At 41.0% G+C, this 24,225-nt stretch overlaps 1 protein-coding gene across 1 annotated transcript in view; it reads right to left on the bottom strand.

Moving 5' to 3' along the window:
- The window catches only part of CACUL1 (CDK2 associated cullin domain 1), a 52,813-nt gene that overhangs the window by 25,998 nt on the left and 2,590 nt on the right, over positions 1-24,225 (bottom strand). The window contains exons 2-3 of the mRNA XM_066239983.1: positions 8,101-8,227; positions 7,216-7,318 (exon numbers count right to left, since the gene is read on the bottom strand). Coding sequence (XP_066096080.1) covers positions 7,216-7,318; positions 8,101-8,227 — 230 coding nt within the window. The remainder of the gene's footprint in view (positions 1-7,215; positions 7,319-8,100; positions 8,228-24,225) is intronic.

The raw sequence follows: 24,225 nt of genomic DNA on the forward strand, positions 1-24,225 counted from the left end.
AACCTTCTGAATTCAGGATGCTGTTGGCATGAAACAAGATGGTTCTAGTGATCTCAGCTGTACCGCTAACAAACGCTTTTTATCAACTAGTCACTATTTTACCAGCTCTCTTTGGGACGTGGCATTATATTAAGTCCTATGGGGGGAAAACACCGTCCCTGCATTGAAAGGATGATAGTAAACTGACAGGGTGTCTCACTGGCAAATTCTCTGATAAGGACTTTACTATAACAACTGCTTTAAGTTCTAGCTTGGATTAATAAAGAGATCTCCAAATAACTTATTCAGAAAAAATTTCAGTAGAATACGCATGTGAAGAGCTACATACCAGTTGACGGCAATATTTATTTTACTTGAAACCCACGTAGAAAGGGTATTGGGCAACTTTCTTATTATCTAAAATCTCCTTCGTTCTAGCAAGGAGTAAATACCACCTTTGGAAGAATGAAAGATTTTTTTTTAATACTTTGTAGTTCAACAGTATAGATATGAAAGCCTTTAAAATACATGAAATTTCAACCTGGCCTGCGGTGGGACAGAGGATAGGAAGTTGACCTGGACCACTAAGGTCACTGGTTCCAAACCCTGGGCTTGCCTGGTCAAAGCACATGTGACAAGTGACAAGCAACAAACAAGCAATGAACAACTAAAGTGAAGCAACTATACTTCTCGCTCTCCCCACTTCCTCTCTCTGTAAAACCAATAAATAAAATATTTTTAAATGAATAAATAAGAAACAAAGTATATAAAATTTCAAAAGACCACATAACAAGACAAGTTGAGTTATGCTGCCACCCACTGGACAAAACACAAATAGCAAGGCAACCTTGCTCTGATTTTAAACACCAAGCAAATCTGGATTAATTTGAGGACAATTTAGCAGTGTCTCTGATGAGTGCATCAAAGTAACGTTGACTGATTATAGTTTACTTTCTGTTAACTTCCATTATTAAGTGGTTTGAGAGTCAAATTATATTTATCCCAATCAAATTATATTTAGCTTAAAAGACATCAAACATACTCTATTTCTGCTCTGGCCAGGTAGCTCAGTTGGTCATCCCGATACCCCAAGATTGCAGATTAAACTTCAGCCAGGGCACATTATGAGAATCAACCAATGAATATGTAAATAAGTGGAACAACAAATCAATGTCTCTCTCTCAAATCAATCAATAGTCATTTTAGATATTCTAATTTTATTAAAAGGAAAGGTTAGGTGAAATTGACTTCCTTTTAATTGAAATAGTCGGCAAATACTCATTTAAACTATTCTAAACGCAGCCCTCTTTAGGAACAAAAACTGCACCATTTTCCTTTTCCGCCCGTCTTTGTGGCCTCTCCTCCTCAGGACCCCGAGCTCAGTATTACTGGTGCGTTTCTAATGCTATACCGTTACTCTCCTGGTCCAGGAACCCAATCTGTTTGAACACTATTAGGGGCAATGCAATGTTCAGTTCCAAACCACTGACAAACTGTTGCTACTGAATCCCTAAATATAAAGCTACGTGACCAAAACATCAGAATGTTTTTATTTGGTAAAAGTAAAAATATACTCTCAACTCAATAAAATGCATTCATATATACAATAAATTTATTAACATTACATGGGGAGAAAAATGTCTCACAACTACTCTTGTGAATTCCAAATACAGATGTACACAAAAATAATCAAAATGTGGAAGTGTTATTTAATACAGTTTTAAGAGTAGATGATGTTATTTAGAATCATTAAATTAAATTATCCAAATGTAGTAGGGCAAAACAAGATATTCTAAATATTCTCAATTCACAAACTTATAGTGTCAGTCAAAAAACAACACCCCCTCCCAAATCTCAGGGACTTAAAATAACAAAGTTTGAATAAACAAGATGTGGTATAACCATAAAATGGAATGCTATCCAGCCATAAAAAGAATGAAGTATTCATCATGCCATAAACATGAATGAACCTTGAAAACATTATGTTCATTAAACCAGACACAATAGGCCACATATTGTCTAATTCCAATTCCGTTCCTATGAAATGTCCAGAACAGGCAAATCCACAGAGAAAGAATGTAGACTAGTGGTTGTGAGAGGCTGAAAGGAGAGAAGACTAGGGAGTGACTACTGATGAGTCCTGGGTTGTTAGTCCAGGTGACTAAAATGTTCCGAAATTAGTGGTGATGCTGCACAATTTTGTAACTATATTAAAAACCACTGAGTTATATACACTTTGAAAAGGTGAATGTTAGGGCATGTGAATTATATCTCAATTAAAGAAATTTCTGAGGGACTAAAAATCCAGGGAGCATAGATAGCGAAGCTTTCTTTCTCCCTCATGCTGCGTGCCATGCCCACCTTGAGTCTGCTCCATGTCAGACTGACCAGAAACCCAGGGTCAGGGAACCCCCACCGACGGACCACCCAGCAGGGTGCGTTAACATGGGGACCGCACCACCGCCCTCACGGGCTTCAGATTTGGGGTACGTGTTTCACTTCCACTCAGTTCACAGGCAAAGTCAGTCACCTGGGCAAGTGTAACTTCAGTGGGATAGGGAAGTATGTCCTACCGTGCATCCAGAAGGAAGAGAACTGGAAGCAGGAGGTCAACAGCATTATGCTGGCATGTTTCTCTAATGAGCACTAACTCGGTCCAAGACTACAACAGGCCCAGGGAAGCCAACACAAGAGAGTCGGGATGCTTGCCCTCAGGAAGCTCCAGGCAGCAAGCATACCCTGCTTGGTAACGCGATCTATACCAAAGTGCCCAACAAAGGACCACGACAGCAATACAAATAAAGTGATACAGACGTGATTAATTAAACCTATCTGAGTAGGGAAGTTAAACGTCGGGCAAACCCTAACAGACAAGCACCCTCCACGGAAAGGGAAGGGAGGAAAGAAGCAGTGAAAAGAAACCAAAGGGGGAAACACACAGAGATGGAAAGACACCGCCCACTCAAACTGAAAAAGCACTGGTATGCGGCCTTGCTCAGCGCAGACTGCAGAGCCTTGAGATCCTTGCCACGGAGTGTGTGCAGTCTTTGCTCTTTAGGTAACAGTAGCATCAGAAGGTTCAAAAGAATGGATGACCAGTCTGAGAAAAATAAACAAAATGGATAGAGAGATGGTGCAGGGCCAAGACACAAACGAGAAATCTCTTTCCACTGTTCAGGAAACTACCAACGAGGATCTACGCCAGCAAGGTGGTAGGAGAGAAAGCCGACACATTTTACAAGGAAAATTAGTAAGACTTGTGACTCGTTTCATATCTTTGTCCTATAACTTACATATCCCAGTATATTAAAAAAGTCATGGCCCTGGCCGGTTGGCTCAGCGGTAGAGCGTCGGCCTAGCGTGCGGAGGACCTGGGTTCGATTCCGGCCAGGGCACACAGGAGAAGCGCCCATTTGCTTCTCCACCCCTCTGCCGCGCTTTCCCTCTCTGTCTCTCTCTTCCCCTCCCGCAGCCGAGGCTCCGTTGGAGCAAAGATGGCCCGGGCGCTGGGGATGGCTCTGTGGCCTCTGCCCCAGGCGCTAGAGTGGCTCTGGTCGCAACATGGCGACGCCCAGGATGGGCAGAGCATCGCCCCCTGGTGGGCAGAGCGTCGCCCCTGGTGGGCGTGCCGGGTGGATCCCGGTCGGGCGCATGCGGGAGTCTGTCTGGCTGTCTCTCCCTGTTTCCAGCTTCAGAAAAATGAAAATAAAAAATAAAAATAAAAAAATAAAAATAAAAAAAAAATAAAAAAAGATTCTCTTATAAAAAAGTCATTACAGCCCTGGCCAGTTGGCTCAGTGGTAGAGCGTCGACCTGGTGTGCAGAAGTCCTGGGTTCAATTCCCAGCCAGGGCACACAGGAGAAGCGCCCATATGCTTCTCCACCCCTCCCCCTCTCCTTCCTCTCTGTCTCTCTCTTCCCTTCCAGCAGCCGAGGCTCCACTGGAGTGAAGGCCCGGGCACTGAGGATGGCTCCATAGCCTCTGCCTCAGGTGCTAGAATGGCCCTGGTTGCAAAAGAGCAACACACCAGATGGGCAGAGCATCGCCCCCTGGTGGGCGTGGCAGGTGGATCCCAGTTGGGCGCATACGGGATTCTGACTGCTTCCCCATTTCCAACTTCAGAAAAATACAACAACAAAAAAGGTCATTACACCCTTCCCCTAAACAGTACAAAGAACAAGCCCTAGCGTCTAGCACACTGGCTAGCACAGGGACACTAAATGTTGAACTAAACATTGTAAAACCACTATCTATTCTCCTTCCCTATCTTTCAACATTTCTATTGAAACAAAAATGACCTTTGAGTCTTCTCACCCTAACTCTGTCTCCAAGCAGTTACCATCTTATCCATACTTCTTCCTTGATCTCTGCAGTGTGTCCTAGATATTTCTCCCTTCTCATTACCAACAGGTCCACGATTTCTTATCCAAGATTCTGGGGCCAGATGTGTGCCATAATTCAAAACGTTTCCAGATGAAGAAGGTAATATGGTATATATACCACATAGTACATCAAAAAACAAAAGTAGAAATTGGGAATATCAACACAATGATACTTCTGGGAGGAGATATGTGAATGTTCCCACTAAGTGCCTCACATGGGCTTAGATCAAGGTTTAAATCACATGAATTATAGCACCAAACTTAAAGGGGAAATGTCATTTTCAAAGCTTTCTTCGGATTTTTGGAACTGCAGATTGGGGACTGTGGACCTGAGGTTCAGCTAGTCTGCTGTAATCGTCATTTCCCTACGTCATTTCTTCCTACTTTAATCCATCTTGCATTCTCTTACCACATCATGGGGGTGACAGAAGATGAGAGAGAGCAAGGAGTTGAAAACCTATGTGAAAAAATAATGACAGAAAACTTCCCTAACCTGGTAAAGGAAATAGACATACAAATCCAGGAAGTACAGAGAGTCCCAAACGAGATAAACCCAAAGAGGCCCACGCCAAGACACACCATAATTAAAATACCAAAGATTAAGGACAAAAAGAATCTTAAAGGCAGCAAGAGAAAAGCAGTTATCTACAAGGCAGCTTCCATAAAACTAACCACTGATTTTGCAACAAATTTGCAGGCCAGAAGGGACTGACATGAATATACAAGTGATGAAAAGCCAGGACTTGCAACCAAGATTACTCTACCCAACAAAGCTATCATTTAGAATCAAAAAACAGATAAAGAGCATCCCAGACAAGAAAAAGCTAAAGGAGTTCATCACCACCAAACCACTATTACAAGCAATGTTAAAGGGTCTTCTTTATGAAGAATTAAAAAAAAAAAAGATAAAAAATATGAATAGTCCTGGGTGGGCGGCTCAGTCAGTTGGAGCATTGTCCCAATAAGCCAAGGTTGCAGGTTCAATCCCCTGTTGGGCACATACAAGAATAAACCAATGAATGCAAAGGTGGATGGAGCAACAAATCAGTATGTCTCTCTCTGTCTATCTCTCTCTAATAAATAAATAATTTTTTAAAAATATGAATAATAAAATGGCAATAAATACATACCTCTCAACAATTACTTTAAACATTCCAATTAAAAGACATATGGAGGCTGAACAGATAACAAAACAAGGCCCTCATATGTGCTGTCTACGAGAGATGCACTCAGATCAAAAGTCACACACAGAATGAAAGTAAAAAAATGAAAAAGATATTTCATTATGGAAAACAACAAACAAAAAAGCTGGGGAAGAAATACAGCAGACAAAATAGATCTAAAAACAAACAAGCTGAACAGAAACAGACTCAGATACAGAGAGCATTTCAATGTTCTCTGCTGGATGGGAGGGGAGCGTTGGGGGGACAGGTGAAAGAGGTGAAGGGACTAATTAGTACAAATTGGTAATTACAGGATAGTATGGGAATGTCAAGTACAGCAGAGGGAATATAGTTAATAATACTGTAATAACTGTGTGGTGTCAGGTGGGTACTGGATTGACTGGGCTGATCACTCTATAAGTTACCTACTCACTGGGGAGCACAACTGAAACTAATATAATACTGTATGTCAACTGTGATTGAAAACATAAAACTATTTAAAGTAAAAGAGTAATTAGTAAGTAAATCATTCAAAGCTATATTCCACAGATCTTGGGTTTCATCTACAATTTATATACAATGCCTAGGCACTAAATATATTTGTTCAATGAACAAAGACCTAGTATTTAGTGGTAAAAAGATGAAGGAAACAGATTACACTAACAACAGGAAAAGTACACATTTGGCTATGATAAACAACGCTCTGGCTATAATAATAATAATAATAATAATAATAATATAAAAAGCTACTTAATGCAACAACAGTTTGGGGTATCAGACTAAGACCCCTCAGCACACAGGTGAGTGAGAAATACTCCAAGCCCAGAGCACGCCCAGCACCTGCTGGGAACTGGTCTTTCAGAGTGCCAGAGCACTCCTCAGCTGTGGTGTGGAACTGGTCATCTGAAGCTACTGCTGACTGGCTTTTCTATACATCACGCTACTTCTACACCAGAACACACCCAGCACCTGCTGGGAACTGGTATTTCAGAGTGCCAGAGCACTCCTCAGCTGTGCTGTGGGACTGGTCATCTAAAGCTACTGCTGACTGGCTTTTCTATACATCACGCTACTTCTACACTAGAACTGAAATGTTATCTGGCCCTGGCATAAAAATAGTACTTGACCTTCACGCACTGGAAACTTGACTGAGGCAGAGAGGGGCAGGGTAGGGATCAAGAGGCCAGCGCTTCCTTAGACAGAATATTTTCTGCAACTTGCCCCAGATTTTACAGCCGGGATAATGTTCCACTATAGAGGGTTTGTCAACAAAATGCTGACTTCAGGTTTTTATATTACCAAATTTTAGAAACTGGTAGGCAAACCACTCTTCAAAGATAATTTTTTAAAAGTTCTAAAAATACATTAACATATACACGCTTATATTCTAAATGCCACTAAACACTAGAGTTAACAGAAAAAATATAAATTTTCAAGTAATAGAAATATTCACAGTAATAAATGAATTAGTTAAAATCTGAAATCCTTTCAATCTAAAATTTTTCAATTTATGTTTAAAAATTTAATAATCAATTACAAAGATTAGCTGATGTGGGCACTGTCCAGCTAGAAAATGTTTACAAATGTATATAATACTCAATTTAGCAAGGCTCTAAAGATATTATATAGGCTAATTCCAACCAGCCCGAAAACCCCAAGGAAGCAAAAAGCAATACAATCCATTCTTTACCTGCAGCTCCTTTGAGACTCTCTCTAAGTGATTAGTTATCTTCTTAATCAGATCACTGTACATCTGTTCCGAGTGCTGCTGGCATACACATTTATACACACAACTGTGGGGGAAACCAGGCAACCCAAGTTAATCATCAGCCTAAGGTAAAAGCATACCCTAGCTACACGGCCACTGGTCAAATACTCAACTCAGGCCTAAATATAGTGACAACAAATCATCTTTTGAGTACTCTATTGCACATTTTATCAGTACTAGATAACTGAACATTTGGTGGTATTTTGAGTCTGATTATGGTAGCTACTTATAAACCCACATCTCTTTCATTTTAATGAATGTCAAAATAAAGAAGAGAGTAATAATGGGCAGAAAGCTTCTCTCTCACAAAAACATCTGCAATGTAACCTCTGTGCATCATGTACACACAACTCAGTTGTCTCTTCCTCCTCTTGTGAAGGGGCTGACCTCACATCCCACCCCGGTTCTTCCGGTTCTTCCCACTAATATGCTGCTCCATTTACTAGGGACTGGGAAACAAAATAACCAGAGTCAATAGACATCAACAGATTAAGCTAGGGTCTCCCTGTGAGACTAAAAAACTATGTATCTTGTCCTTGTTGCTGCCTCCATAGTCTCTGCCTTATATGTGGCAGGCGTGGCAGGCTGAGGGGGGAGAAGTCCAATCATGTGGGGCTAACTCGGTCTTGATTTGAAAACTGATTCTGAAGCAAAAAGTATAAATCAAACTTCCAGTCCACAGTGTATATAACAAATAAATAACTTACAGAGCCTTGTTTTATGTTATGCACACATGCTGTCATAATTCAAGTTGCCATGAACCTCAATACACCCTCTCTAACCCAGGCATGTTAGATCTTGACTTACCTGTATATCTGTTCATAGGATATGGGGATATAGTCACCAGGACTTTGGGTTAAAAGCTGATCTATGGCACCATCCAATTTTGGCCAATATGTGCTCTTATAATCTTCAATAGTTATAACATTCATTACTGAAAGTAAAAAGTAAAATAAACATTACTGTTGTCACATGTAAAGCAAACAGAAACTCTAGCAATTCAGTAAAATTCCTTTTCGATTTCACACTGACACTCATCATCTAAATACAACTCAATCACTATCTCCTTTCCAGTTTTTAAAAAAAGCAACCTGGTCATGGATTTGAAGTAGCCATTAGTTATGATTTCAAAACAAATTACTATGAATCTGTCCATCTTTGAAAAATAAAAAGAAGCCAATCTCTCTGGCTTCTCTTCCTGATTTCTGTAAGCTTCTGTTATCAGCGAAGCTCCACATTCACTGACCTTCAAAGCCACATTGTCAATGATGTAAACACACAGCCACCTGTGAACCACAATAAGGTTCTGGGGCACCCCTGGGAAAATCTACCTATGCCTCTGACTATGAAAAAGTTCAACTACTCCAGTAACAAAAGCGGCTGCTAGAGATCTGCAGAGACTGTCGCACGGCTGGCACCCTCAGACACGCCCACAGCTGACGCTCTCCCTATCTTACACTGTGGACAAGCCCAACAGGCAAGACCGCTGGTGAGCCTTACACTGAAGGCTTACCCCACTCCCCCTGGCTGGCTCATTCCTGCACTCCGTAACACCTGGTCCTAACAACTCTGAAATTCAAAGGAGACAGTTATCTCACAACAACGAAATGAAGCTAATGTTTGAAAGAACTCCCCAAAGCACGGAAGACACCTTCTGTCATATGACCCTCCACCACCTCAGCAGATCGGGGCTAACAGCTACTCGGTCCAGTATTTTATTATCTTACCAGAAACTGGGAAGCAGGGGCTGACTTCCCCGAGGTACCAGGTAAACAAAGCCTTTACCTAGCTTCTTTCGTCCCATTATGGAATGATTTCCAAATCTTCATCATTCAGGTTCCAGATGCTCCTCATCTCTATAAACCCCCTATATCACTTAGGTTCAATATTTTCTTTAAATTGATCCACTTTTTTGTTGCTTAAATAAATTTATTTTAAGGACATGAGGAATGAACTGATCAAACAGCATGCAGTAATCTTTAATGCACTGTGCTAAATGAAAGGATCAGACCGAAGGGTACACAAGGTCCTCACTTTTGTGACACTAAAAAAAGGCAAAATTATATGGCGGTAAACAGGTCAGTGTTTGCCAGGGGCTAGAAGGCAGGGAGGTCCATCTACAAAGGGGTGACATGGGGGAATTTTTACAACAATGAACTGATTTGTATGGATACACCATCCATTTTTCACAACCAAGACCCATACACCATAAAAGTAAATTTACCGTATGAAAATTTAAAAAAAAAATAATGAGGATGTAGTGATAGAGAAAGAATACAATCTGTGATGAATCTAATTTACAAACAAGCTGCATGAGCCCACTGAAGGGAAGGGGAAGAAAGGAATAACCTGACTGCATACAAGGCTGGAAACAGAAAGAACTGCACTGGGAGAGCTCACGTGCACACACACACACACAAAACAGAAAGAGGCCAAGTCAGGGAGGGCCTCGCGGGCCGTTGTAAAGACTCTGGCCTTACTAAGTAAGAGGAGGGCTCTGGGGACAGAAGCGACCTGTTCTGACTCAGGTTTCACCTACGGAGCACTGCGGGGCTGTGTCAGGAGTAAACTGAGTCAGGAGGCGCTGAGGCTGGGCCCGCTGATGGGAGTGAGAGCAATGAGAAGAGCGGACAAGATTTGCTGCTGGTCTGGATGTGAGACGCAAAAGGGTCATGGTGGCTCCGATGTTTCTGGCCTGCGCACCGAAGGATAGGGTTGCTGTTTACTAAGATGAGGTGGATACAGGAGAAGCTCAGCATGTTTGCGAGAGCAGCAGAAAATGTGGACACAAAGGCTAGTCAGTACCCACCATTATTTGCCTCAGTGTCCTCCCTGGCTGCCAGAGCTGCTCAGTCCAAAGGCAAGGCAGGCTGGAAGTTCTGAAGACACCGTGAAGCAATGACTAATGAGAAATTCAGCGTAAACACCCCAGTATCCCCTCTACTCTCAGGGAGGGACACGTGCTGCACTGCCCCCCAGAGCTCACCACCGGGATTACACTCCCGTTGCTCCCCACGGGGATTTCTTCACTGGCTTCCTCTTACCTTCTTCCCTGTACTTCTTATGTCTCCAACCCACAAGCACTTCCTAAAATCACCCACTTGCACTTATAACTACTTGCACTTTTTAAAAAAAGTAACCAAAAATGGAAAAGCAGTGTCATTTGATATTAAACAGAAGGAAATATATATAGAAATAAATACAATGTTATTAAATTCTAGTTAGCTCCTACTGCTGCTAAAGGTTTTGAGCCTAAAACTTGTTTCCTTGTGAAAAAGGGAAATTGACAGATGTTGAGAAGTACTACACACCAGCTCCAGAATACTAGCTTTCTGCTTTTGGAAATTCAAGAAAATTTAAAAATAAAAGACCAAAAACAGAAATCACTTTCCCACTATGTGATTCCAGGATACTGAATTCCAATGAGTGCACCACCTAAACAACACCCTAATACCTGCTCCACACCAGAAGTTGACACTTAAAGAAAGGAAATGACATGCTCAGAAAGAAAATGTCATGTCCCAAAAAGGCAAGAATATACCAATCCCATGGGCTCCTCAACTGATTAGTTCAAAACATTACACCTCCAAATGCAGGTGGGACTAGCAAAGGACCAAGTCAAAGACATGAAGGAAGAAAAAGAACCTAACACATCAAGTCCTGCAGCTGTAAATTCTGCATGACATCCCATGACCAAAACAGTGACGGCTAGTGCCCCTCAGGTGTCTTTCACATGGTATTTTTTTTAATCAAGTGGGAGGCAAGACAGTAGAGAGACAGACTCCCACATGTGCCCTGACCAGGATCTACCCAGCCATGCCCCCACTCTCAGTCTGGAGCTGATGTTCTGTCCATCTGTGTGGGGCCACTGCTCTGTTGCTTGACCACCAAGCTATTTTTAGCACCTGAGGCAGGTCATGGAGCCATCCTCCCTGCCCAGGACCAACTTGCTCATTTGAGCCATGGCTGAGGGAGGAGAAGGGGGTGGGGGGGGGGGGGACAGATGTACACTTCTCCTTTGTGCCCTGACAGGGAATCAAACCCAGGAGTTCTACATGCTGGGCCAACGCTATACCACTGAGCCAGGGCCAACACTTTTTTTTTTAATACTCTGGTTTTCATGTCAAAGAGTATTAAACTATTTCTCTTCCATCCCTTCTCCCCACCAAAAAAACTACCTTCATTTAGAATAAACTCCTTAAGAATACTATAATAGCATTATGATGAAAATGATTAAGCCAAATCTAACAGGTTAAATTAAATTATATCTTAAACATAATGACTTTTTAGATTTTTTTTAGATTAAATATAATTAATTACAGCTAGATAATCTGACTGAGTGGAGGAGAAAAAAGCTCTGGGTTTTCTACTTAACTCTGATGAGCAAATGTGATATAAGAGAAAAATTATGATGTCATGTTGCCACCATGGACCCATCTATCAATACCAATCTAGTAAATCTGTGTGGTCCAAAACATTCCCACCTGGTAGAATGTTCTGCTTCCTGAAACAGAAGAGGATGACTGAAATTTTTCAAGGAATGGATAGAGAGAAGCTAAAGACTCTCAAGAACAAAGCCAAGAGATAGGTATTGTCAAAAGTCCGGCTTTGGGAATAAAGAATAGAGTGGGAGAGGAAGATCAGAATCAGAACAAGGTAGTGTAATATAATAAATGCGTGGGTTTTGCATCTTTACTTAAAAAAAAAAAAAAAAAAAGAGCCTGACCAGGCGGTGGCACAGTCAGGCTGGGATGCGGAAGACCCAGGTTTGAGACCCCGAGGTCACCAGCTTGAGCACGAGCTCATCTAGTTTGAGCAAAAGCTCGCCAGCTTGGACCCAAGGTCACTGGCTCCAGCAAGGGGTTACTCGATCTGCTGAAGGCCCGCAGTCAAGGCACATACGAGAAAGCAATCAATGAACAACTAAGGTGTCGCAACGAAAAACTAATAATTGATGCTTCTCATCTCTCTCTGTTCCTGTCTGTCTGTCCCTGTCTATCCCTCTCTGACTCTCTCTGTCTCTGTAAGGAAAAAAGAAAATCCCATTACTTATTTCTCTCAACTTGCCACCAGGCAGTCCCCCGGTTATGAACAAGACAGACAGGTTCTGTAGGCTTGAAAATGTTTAAGTATTTATATACACAAAGGTAAAAATCAATACTATGCTAAGACAAACATCTGCCTAAATTACATTTAATAGGTAAATATACCTGTTCCAACTTATATACATACAAATTCAACCTAAGAGCAAACCTCCAGAACCTCTCCAGTTGTAACCCGGGGACTGCCTCTGGCAAAGGAGACAGAAATATCTACTTCCTTGCTCCTAAGAGAACTGCCCAGTTGTTGTTTTTAAAGAAAAAGTCAAAGTCAAATATTTATTCAAATACTTTATCCTTTTCCTTATTAGGAGGCAAAAAAACCTGCACCACCTACTCAGGTGTATTTTGATTAGTCAGTAGAAGAGGATAGCTACTGTTAATTAAGTCTCAATAAAGCCTATTTGCTTCTAAAGTAGGCTAAAACCTTTTTAAAAATTGCATGCATTAAGTGTCTTACTGGTTAGAAATCCATACATTTCTCAATTTGAGGAAATGTAACAAAATAGTAGAAACTTCCTTCATCACCACTATCTTAAAAAACTGAACAGCTGCTGCAGTAGCCCACCCACAACAGTGAAACTTACATTCTTTAAAATAGTTACTGCACAACCATTATTCCACAATTAAAATGCCACATTTGAGCCTGTGACACAGTTTCTAAAACTAAACATTACTATACTACATATATGAAAGGTTCAACTGCAATCAAGACAAGACATCCAGTACGGCTCCAACTAATCCAAAATTTCACAATATACAAATAGAGACTACAAGTTGTAAACCACGTTAACAGCATGTGTTGCATGCTTCTAAAATTCTGTGATTTCCTGCAAGATTGTTTAAAAACAAGTTAATCTTTTTACTGCGTTAGACCAGGTAAGTTGAACTCGGAAGTAGCAGCAGAAGGCCGTGTGTGCTCAAGTGGAAACACCATTAAGTGTGCCAATCCATGCCCCGCAGGCCTTTGAGAAGCTCAGGATTTGACAGGATACAATGAGTGTGGACTGAAGGGAGAGAGGTGGTGGGGTGGGAGGTGAAGACTAGTCCAGAAGAAGAAAGAAGTGCTGTTCTGTGCAAAAACAAAATAAAAGCATAGGATACAAGACACAGATTCACAATGGGTGTAGGAGGGCATACGTGTGCATGTAAAGCACAGGGCTGGTGGATTTTAAGTAAAAGTCAACAGTCAACATCAAAAATGCACAAAAATATCTAACCATGCTCTTCTCTTTAATTCTAGAAAGCCAGCAGCCAGAAGAAATGTACTTTTTTCATGCCCCACCTACCCACCCCACCATTCTCCATTGGAATGGAAGATCCTTCCCTAGGAAATGGAAGTCCCAGAGAAAAGACATTCATAAACTAGTATCTGGAGCTTCCTCCACAAACTAGCAGCTCTGCATCCAATTAGCCTGAAGAGAAGCCCACAATTACACTTGGAAAGGCCCCTTCACAGAAGTAACTACCAATTAGCCTTTTTGAAACATGAATAGAGCTAAAGATACCAAGATTTGCAAAGTCTCAGACATGAGAGATCAAAACAAACAAAAATTGGTAAGATTAAAAAAAGATAATTAAGAAACTAAAATAAAACTTTTTTAAAAACTCTATAATTACTATCCTCAGAGAGGTAAGATAAAAATTAAAAGCACTGCCATGAAAAAGCAATCCAAATGCTCTTAAAATTAAAAACTAGTCACTGTTAAAACTTCAACAGAAAAAAGAATACATCAAGGAACTCTCCCAGAGCAGAGCAAAAACTAGTTAATAGACTTAGAAAATCAAAAGGGGAAACTCAACATCTGACTATTAATTGTAAGGTGGTCAGCAATAGGGGAAAGTCACGTGAGGAACCCAGACCCGGGAACTCTGGCTAGAGTCGCCCACACTCATGCGCACCAAAAGAAACTTCCCAGGAGTCCTGAGGAAAACAGCGACTGTCTATCAGACAGTGAGATTTCACCACGTCATATTAGCTCGACCACCCAAGAGACCCTTTAAATATCCTCCACACAGGTCACCCCATGCGACTCCTCTGGCCTCTGTCCCCGGAACCAGAGAACCTCGTCGGGCGGGATACGCTGTACTAAATAAAGCTTTTGCTTATCCACACTTTGTGGCTACGCCCTTCCTTCTTCCTCGGCGGGGAAAATACCTTACAATAATAATTCTAGAGAAAAGAGAAAATGTAAAGGGAGCAAACTATTGACAAATAGAAGAAAATATCCCAGAAATGTTCGGGGGGGGGGGGGAGTCATATAGAAAAGAACAAAAATTGAAATGGCACCTGAATTCTCCATTCTAATACTGCAAGCTTAAAGTCAATGAAGCAACACTTGACAAGTTCCAAGGAAGAAAAATCTCGGGTAAGAATTCTATACCCGAACTGTCAATCAAGTATGAAGGCAGCATTTTTTACACAGGCAAACTCTTATCCACACATTTTCTCAGGAGGCTATTAGAAGATATATTCTAAACTAAACACCACACACACACATGCACAAATACACCAATAAAAAGGAAGACATCAAGTAATTATTTGGGAAGTCCCTGAGGAGCAACTGTGTAGAGACCCTGCGGAATAAACAGGAACAGAAGATGAACGGCTTCAGGCGCAGACACAAAGAACATTCTGATTCACTGAGCACTGTAAAAACACTAGGGACAGGTACACGGTGAGTCTGATAAAGGTGTTGCAAAGTTTTTAAGGTAAGTTTAATGAAAATTATGCAAGTATAAACATGGCAACTAACAACAAAGTTCTTTCTCTGTGAAAGAAAATGTCATCTGATATATTCTAGCCCTTGAGTGAAGATTTACATAGTCAAATGTAAATACGGTCTATTGATTGAACCAAAGACTGTGGTATTGAGAACTGAAGAGCTGATGTGTGTAGAGATATAAAAGGACTAAATCCTCACTTCAATGGGAAGTTAATAGGTAACATGATAAATTAAACAATAACAATATTAACACACTGAAATATGTAGATAAATATCAGAAATGCTAACTGCATTAAAAGTGACTGACTCAGGGTAACAGGTCCAGGAATAGGCAGGAGGGAACCACTGATTTTCATCAAGTGTCTTTTTCACAATTTGAGTTTTTAAATTACAAGCCTGTATTTTAGTAAGAACAAAGTTTTAAGGCTAAAGAGTTTGCTGAGTCTTAAATCCTCAGAAATTGAGAAATAAATCTAGTGAAATTAAATTTTTGTCTCAGTGTTTGTAATATTCTAAGGCACAGGAATGAGAAAGCTCAGACTGACCAACAAACTACCAGAATGGTCCACAGACTCCTCTAAAAAGAGAGACAGACACAGGCACACACCCACCTATACTACACACACCTCTCATATCCAGGTGAAAGGCAGGTCAGTTCCCAGTCATCCAAAGCAGCAAATCTTGTCTCTTTATCCCTCCCCAACCCCCAAATTTTATAGACTCTAGTCACCAAACATTTCCAAAATCCGAAACTTTGCTTAAGATGCTGTATTTGTTCAAGCCTTCATCTCCTGTTGTAAAGCCAGTTGCCGCGGCCACCATCACAGCTGCCTGGCCCATGCAGGTTCACATTTGATTCAGACAGACAGTAATGAAACAACGGAGCCAAGAACTGGGGGGCCAGTTAGCTTTAATCCTAGCTTGCACCCCACAGGCAAGAAATACACACAGTAGGAAAACACTTCCCTTTCCATTCAGGGCTCCCAAAGCCACTGACTTATCTGAGTTTCCTAGAATCAAAGGTTTCTACCTCACCAGCCTTATTCACCTCTGTTCTCCATCTCCTCCTCTCTGCACAAACTGCACAAACTGGCTACTCCCTCAGCATTCCGCCATCTTGGCTGCCTCTCCTCTCCTCCACGTGGCTTTTCTCTACCCTTCTCCAGCATGGGCTCCTCTGCCCCATTTTATAGTGTAAAAATCAAAACCTTTAATCCAATATATAAACAAGGAAGTCTCTGATACAAAGTCACTATCTGAGGCATGATGCGATTCCTCATGAGTGCGCACCACCCCACCATGCAACAGTCAAGGGTGTGGGGAAAAGCTTAGTTTTAAAACTAAGCCTTAGGGTATAAGGACCCTGCCTGCTTACAGCCTGTCCCTCATACCCCAATGCAAACTATAAGCAAGCAAAAATATATATCATATTTACAAACTTATTTAACCGACAGCTGTCTAGACCACAATAATTACAACCCCCTAACTAGTCTTCAGGTCTCCATTCATTCTCCTTTCTCATCTAAATTCACTCACTAAGACAACATTCACTAAGTGGACTCTAACATCGCCCAGTGGCTTCTACTGAAGAAAACCCTCCATCTAACAGGGAACACAGGCCCTTCACCCTTCACTCTCTAGGCCTTTCTATCTACCCACGTGTAACTGGGGCACACCCAATGAGCCTGCCTCATACTCTGTGTTACAACAATAATTTCAACTCTGGGTCTTAGGCACAGCCTGCCTAAGTCTCTTCAAGTCGTCCTCAATTCTCCTGACAAACATCCTTGTACAGCTTCTCTGTCTCCTCTATGCTACCATGTATACTCATAACTTTACCACTCAACTTTAATGATCTGTCCATCATCTGCCATACTAAACTGAGGCTCATTCATCACCAGAGGCTAAACTATGTCCCTGGCGTACAGTCAGTTGAAAAGAACACCATTCAGACAGATGCATAGTCAGAACACCTGCAACTACAAATTACAGATCTCTGCAATTCTATCTACAGAGATTAATAGCCAAATGTCCAAAGAAGAAAACTGAAAGGCCAGCTGGCTCTGCCAAGACATATCACAAAAGGACCTCGACAATTTTTTTATATAATATTTAACAGTTTACAATGTGATTATAATGGTCTACAACTTGCAGAGTTAACTTTACTTGCAGAGTTTAAAGAGGAAGAAAACGGCATTTATTGTCTCTAAGGGTTTGGGACTGGGCCTTACATAAACATTCTGATGTCTTTCTCTTTACAGATCCATTCATGCCACTTTGTGCAATAAATGTCAAAAAATGGCAAGACTAAATCCCGGTAAGATTTCCAAATTTAGCCAATCAATATCCTAGCAATGCTTGCTGCAGCACAATTCCACTGATCTGGACGGCAAGAAGATTCCAAATAACCACCACCAATGCTGCAAACAGTGCATATTTTAAGACCTGAATACTTTAACTGATGCACTTGTAAAATGACTGACCAATCTGAAAACTGGCAGACAGGACCTGACCAAGTAAAGGGCAACTTTATTTATGATTTAACAAAAATAAATTAATTTCATTCAGTTCAACAATCAATTTTGAACACATTTTTAACAGTAATTTTTAAAAAACAGAATAATTTCACCAAGTTCAGTTTAAAATACTGTGAAGGTTCTGTTCATCAGAAGAGAACCTTCAATGCACCACGTTAGTGACTGTCCTGAGATCATGGCACAGGATCATCAATGCAAGATCCCTCCCTCCATCCATCCACTGGCTGTTATCCTCATCCCATCTGCCCCATCCCCCAACATGTTCAGAGAGGGAACCATTCTATTCTGTTCAACATAGTTGGAATATGAGTAGATACGACATAGGCTCCATCTGAGCAGAAGCTGTAAAACCCATTCTGTTCACTCTCATCTTTGTCTGTGCTGAGAATGCCAGGACCCAGAAGAGAGCTTCTCTCCAGAATGGGATGACTTGTGACAAGCCAGCTCTTGGTGGTTACTATCATAGAAAACTGACTAACATAGAATGAAGAGGTACACTAAACAGTTAGTTACACTTCCCTAATTAGATTCTGCCGATGATACATGAGTGAGATTTGGAAGGCTAGAGCAAGGCAAAGGATATATTATTGCTGCTGCTGCTGGTTCTAGCAAGCAAGGTTGGGGTGTGAGAGTCTGAGGCAGCCCAACTCCCAAGTTCCAGTGTCTGGTCACCAGCCATGGGGGTGATGGGGGCAGCTGGGATGATGTAGGAGAGGCACAGTCACCTGCCCTCTGGAATGAGGCTTTAGGGGAGCAGCCTCTACACCTCTAACCTTCCCAAGAATTTCTAGAGCATCTGATATTCAGTATTAGATCTCTTCTTGCTTTGAGATCTAAGTTGGTTTCTTACACTGAACTGTGACAAAGTATTTGGTTCCAGAATAGTTACAGGACACAGACTCTCAAAAGCTAGGAAGCTGGTTTTGGTCTTCCAATCCAGTTGGATGTCAAGGTAATGACATTGCTACCATTAGATAACATAATACTAATAGTGCACGGCACACAGTAGCAAGGAGTTATTTAAATTATCGCCTATAAGTACCTAGAATAAAGTTCTTGAAGAAAAAATCTGACAGTTATGATGGAAATGAGAAATATGGATCCTGACAACAGGTGAAAGCTTGAAGGAATTTATTAGCTTAAGCATCCACGAATGCCATAAAATAATCTCTTAAATCTTACAGGCACAGGGTTGAAAAAGCCGACAGCACATGTAAAAAGGAAATGCAAAATAAAACCACAAGGAGATACACTACTGACCTCTAGAGAGGCTGAAATGAAAGACTGACAAGGCTTACATGTGAAGCCTTCCCAGTACAAGTGTCCACTAGTATGTGGAGCAACGGGAACTCTCACACATTGTTCGTGGGAATTAAACTGTTCAGCCACTTTGGAAAACAGTTTAGCAGTTTCTCTCAAGTTAAACATATAGTTAAAATATGACCAAGCAATTCTACTTGTAGGTATTCATATGAAAACCTAAGTCCACACAAAACCTACATGATTACACACAACAGCTTTATTAATAATAACCCAAACTGGAAACAACCCCAATGATTATCAACAGATGAGTACATAAACAATTTGTGGTATATCCCAAAAAAGAACAGTAATCAGCCATAAAAAGTAATAACTTATCCATGCAAAAACAAGAACAAATCTCAAAAACAGAGTGAAGGAAAGAAGCCAAGCATGAAATAATACAGATTGTATGATTCCATTTGTATGAAAAACTAGTGACAGAAATCAATGGATACTTGGGGTTAGGGTCAGGAGTACTGACTACAAAGCTTAAAAAGTCCATATTTCGGTGATGGAACTGTTCCACCTCCTGACTGAGCCACCAGTAGTGGTCTCACTACTGGAGAGACAGTCCTGCTTGGGCCTCTTACACTCCTACATGTCTTGTTGAGTGTGCCAACGCTGCACGGCCCAGACAACTGCCCCTGAACGCGGGGGCCCCTGCACAGCTGGTACCCTTCAAAGATGAGATCATGTCTCCCCCTGGACAAAGAGAAGGCTTGCCGACAGCTTTCTATAAAAAGCAGTGGATTCCCCATGTTCAGCCTTCTTCAGCCGCGACATAAATCCACTGAGGGAGCATCCATCTTGACCACACTGTCACCCCCGGAGGACTTGGGAGGAAGGGAACCTAAACAGTTCTGCTGATTCTCATGCTATCTGCTGGGCCATGAATAAGACACTCTTTCTCTGACCTAGGCATATCCCAGCTTCTGCCAGCACCCAGTAATCACAGTAGACCTAGCTTTTCTTTTATAGCTTGCCCAAATCCCAGATCAAACAGTCACCTGGGTCAAAATTCACAACCTACATGGCCAAAATAAGTACACTCTATTAATAAAAATGGAGGACGGAGAAGAGATAAAGGGAAGGAGAAAGAAGAAAATGAGAGGAGGAGGAGAAAGAAAAAGAGGAGGAAGAAGGGAAGGGAGGAGGAGGAGGAGGAGAAAGGAGGAGGAGGAAGGGAAAGAAGGGGAGGAAGGGAGGAAGGGAGGAAGGGAGGAAGGAAGAGGGAGAGGAGAGGGAAAAAGTCAAGACACCAGAAATTCCCTAGTAGAGTGAATCCAGATTTAGGATGGCAGGAATGTCAGTATGGTCTTATTATGCCCAACCTGCTCTCTCTCTCTCTCTCTCTCTCACACACACACACACACACACACACACACACACTTAAACTGTTCTCTGAGAAGTATACTGGTGAGGAATACATTAATATCCTTGAAAAAATGCCTTGATGGCTGTCCTTTGCAGTTCTGAGTTAAAGATAGGCAATACTGCCATTAAAAGGGGCTTCTTCATTTCAATGGGATAATAAGATTCCCAGGGTGAAAAAGGAGTAGAAACATTCAATCCTCATGTAAAGTGAGCGTGATTATGGTAACAGGCAGCAGGACCAGACTAAATATCAGAATGGCTTGGATTTCTGGTAGCAGCTAGCCATGATGTCCTTAGCAAAAACAGCTAGACACTACACACTAAGGTAGAATTACTTGGTGTGTAGAAATCGGCAGAAAAAAGAGAAAAACTCTAGGTCTATCTAACAGAGGCCTGACTGAAGTGAGCACAGTGGAAGGTTATGGCACCTTAGTCCACAGACGGAGCCTGTTGACAGAGACAGAGGCAGAGCAGGGGAGGACGGGTCCCACTGAGGAAAGGCCCTATAGAACTGCACCGAGAGCATCTTTAGTTTCCCACCTGGCCTCTTCCAGCAGAATCTAGAGCTATTTATCCAGAAGAATACATCTGGGAAATAGACTCATGCAAGGCACTTGCTCTGAGCTGAAAGTCACCACTGGGGACCAGAATGTCACTGTGGCAAACCAGTCCGATCAGCTTGGTGTCACACTGATAAACGCTGTTTGGGCCTCAGTCCACCTTGTAGTGGGCCCAATAGAGCCATGGACTCAGCCTGTAATTTCCGAGTTCCTAAATGCACAATTAACAGCTCCCTGAACTATGGATTAAGGGGTATCAGTGTAGGAAGGGCCAAGTACATGCCCTAAGTGTGCCCCCTCCTACCCAAATAATAAACTCAAAGCACACCCTGTGGAAACTGCAGAGAACCTGTCTTTCAGACTTGAATGACAGAGGAATAGCGATCATTGCGGCACTCTGACCTCACTCACCTATTGGGCCAGTACAGAGCAGACAGGTCTTAAAGAACACATTCTAGGAAATCAACTCAGGCAGAGACTGCAATGGTAGTTGCTGTTCCAGATATGGCCTTTTTACAGGGACAAATCAACACAGTATATCCAACACCTTAGTATGTACCCGTCAAGCTAACAAATGCTTTTTTTTTTTATCTATTCCAGAACAAACGACCAGAGCTGTTTGCACGTAGCAGTGGGAAAGTCCACTCACGGTCATAGCTCAAGGCTACACCAGTACTCCGGCTAGCTTTCATTATTGGTCCACACTACTGTGGACATCTCAGCACTTCACAGGTCCACTTCACGGGGACTCCGCCCAGCAACTCCATCCCCACATCCCACGCACACTTCGTACTATGCCGCTTTCTCATTATCGCCAACCTAATAGGTTCAAAAAAGATGTTGCATTAGTTTTAATTTGCATATCTGATTATTTAGTAATTTCAAATGTCTTCCTATGCTGGTTAGGATGTCCTATTCTGTAATCTATGTATTACTATCATTTGCCCATTCTTCCACAGACATCACTGCCCTCTTTTTATTGATTCCCTTATAAATTTTAGGCACTTCTAAAGTATGTTCTCATTCATTTGCCTTTTGCTGAATGGAAATCCTTAACTTTTATATAATCAAAGTCATTATTTTTTCAGTTTTAAAAGTTTGTAAAAGTTTGAGAAGTCTTTCTCTGTCTCCTTCAGCATTCTTTTATTAATTTTTCAGTTTTTCCTTTCACATTTAGATCTTTACTTTATCCCAAGTCCATCCTATGTTACAGTTTTAGGCTAGTTTATTCTTCACACAGAGAGCCATTCTCCCTAACAACACGACTCTCTTCTCCTTCAGTGATTTTTTTATTTTTTTAAGTGAGAGGAAGAAAGATAGTGAGACAGATTCCCCATGATTCATTTAACAACCCCTGCCTGGGGCCGATGCTTGATTCAACCAAGCTATCCTCAGTGCCCAGGGCTGATATTTGAACCAATCGAACCTCTAGCTGCCAGGAGAGGGAGAGGAAGAGAAGCAGGAGGGAGTGGGAGGGGAAGAGAAGCAGATGGTCGCTTCTGTGTGCCCTGATCAGGAATCGAACCCGGGATGTCCACAGGCTGGGATGAGGCTCCATCCACTGAGCCAATCAGCCAGGGCCTCTCCAGTGATTTATGATGCCACCTTAAAGTTCTAAACATATACAGGTAAGTCTCTGCTCTCTAATTTGTCCCCTCCATCTATTTTTTTATTCTTGCACTTACACTAGTTTTTATTGCTACAGCCTTGAATCAATATTTTAACTTCCAATAAGGCAAGCCCTGTTAAAGCAGATCTTTAAGACTGGTTTAGCTTTTCACAAGCATTATCCTGCCTGCCATATATATCTTAAATTTAGATGACTGAGTTTGTCAGACAAACCAAAAGGAATTTTGATAGCACTTATTAAATTTATAGATTAAAATGGAGAAAACTGACATTCTTTTAAAACATTTTTTAATTTAATGATTTAGAGAGGAAGGGAGAAAGAAAAGAAACATCTATTTGCTGTTCTACCCATCCATGCATTCACTGGTTGACCCCTACATGTGCCCTGACTAGGGATCAAACCAGCAACCCCAGTAGCGCATCAGGACGATGCCCCAACCAATCCAGCTATTCCACCAGGGCCTGTTCTTGTAAGTAATCTTATCCCAAGAACATAAAAAAGTTTTTCCATTTATTTAGGTCCTCTTCTAGTTTCCTATTAAAGTTGTAAAGTTTTCCCCTTTAAAAGTTTTATGTATTCTTGAGTTAACTTCTAGAGACTTTATAGTTTTGTTTCTATTATTTTATACACTATTTAGTTTGGTTACTAGTTGATTATTGCTAGTGTAGTAAATGCTATTATTGACTTCTGTAGGTTGATCTTTAATCCAGCAACCCTGCTAAACTCTTACTAGATCTAATCCTAATAGTTTCTCTGTTGATTCTAATGGTTTTTCTAGGTAAGTGGTATTATCTGCAAACAATGAGTTTTATTGTTTCCCTCCCTATCCTTATACTTACTATTTCCCTTTACAGCCTTAGCCAGGAACTTTCTTACCATATTAAATAGTAATAGTGATGGGGACACCCTTAGCTTATTACCAATCTTGAAGTACTTAAAATGTCTCCATTAAATATTATTGTTGTAGGTTTCTGGTAATAACTTTTATATAGTTATCTTGTATTTTGAGCTGGATCTTATTAAATAATTTTATGGTACCAAGATAATTATGGTTTTCCTCCTTTAGCCTATCAATGAGATAAATTACATTAATAGATAAATAAATGTTAAACCATGCTTACATTCCTAAAACAAATTCTACGGATCAGAATTCTTTTAAAACATGGTTAGATATGATGAGCTTGTACACTATGTACGATTTTCCCATCTGTGCTAATAAATAAAATAAGAGTTATACTTTTCTCATATTATCCTTATCTAGTTTTAGAATCAAGATCTCACTAATCTCCTAAAATGAGCTTGACATCTCTTTTTCTTCTTCTCATTTCCCAGAACTAGTAAAAAGGAATTGCGTTATCTAAAAGTTCAATGCAACTCACTTACAAGAGTATCCGGGTCCAGAGTTTTTGAAAGGAGATACCTTTAACTACTATTTCAGTTTCTTAAATATTTATGAGGCAGTTCAAGCTATCTTTTTCTTCTGATACTTTCAGTTTATAGTTTTTAAAGAATTTTTACATTTCTTTTTAATTTGATTAATTTTAGAGAGAGAAACATTGATTTGTTGTTCCACTTATTTATACATTCATTGATTGGTTCTTGTATGAGCCCTGACTGGGGATCGAACCCACCACCTTGCCATATGGGGATGACACTCTAACCAGCTGAGCTACCCAGGACTAAGAATTTATACATTCCATCTAG

The sequence above is a fragment of the Saccopteryx bilineata genome, chromosome 7 (assembly GCF_036850765.1).
Source record: "Saccopteryx bilineata isolate mSacBil1 chromosome 7, mSacBil1_pri_phased_curated, whole genome shotgun sequence".
Lineage (NCBI taxonomy): Eukaryota > Metazoa > Chordata > Mammalia > Chiroptera > Emballonuridae > Saccopteryx > Saccopteryx bilineata.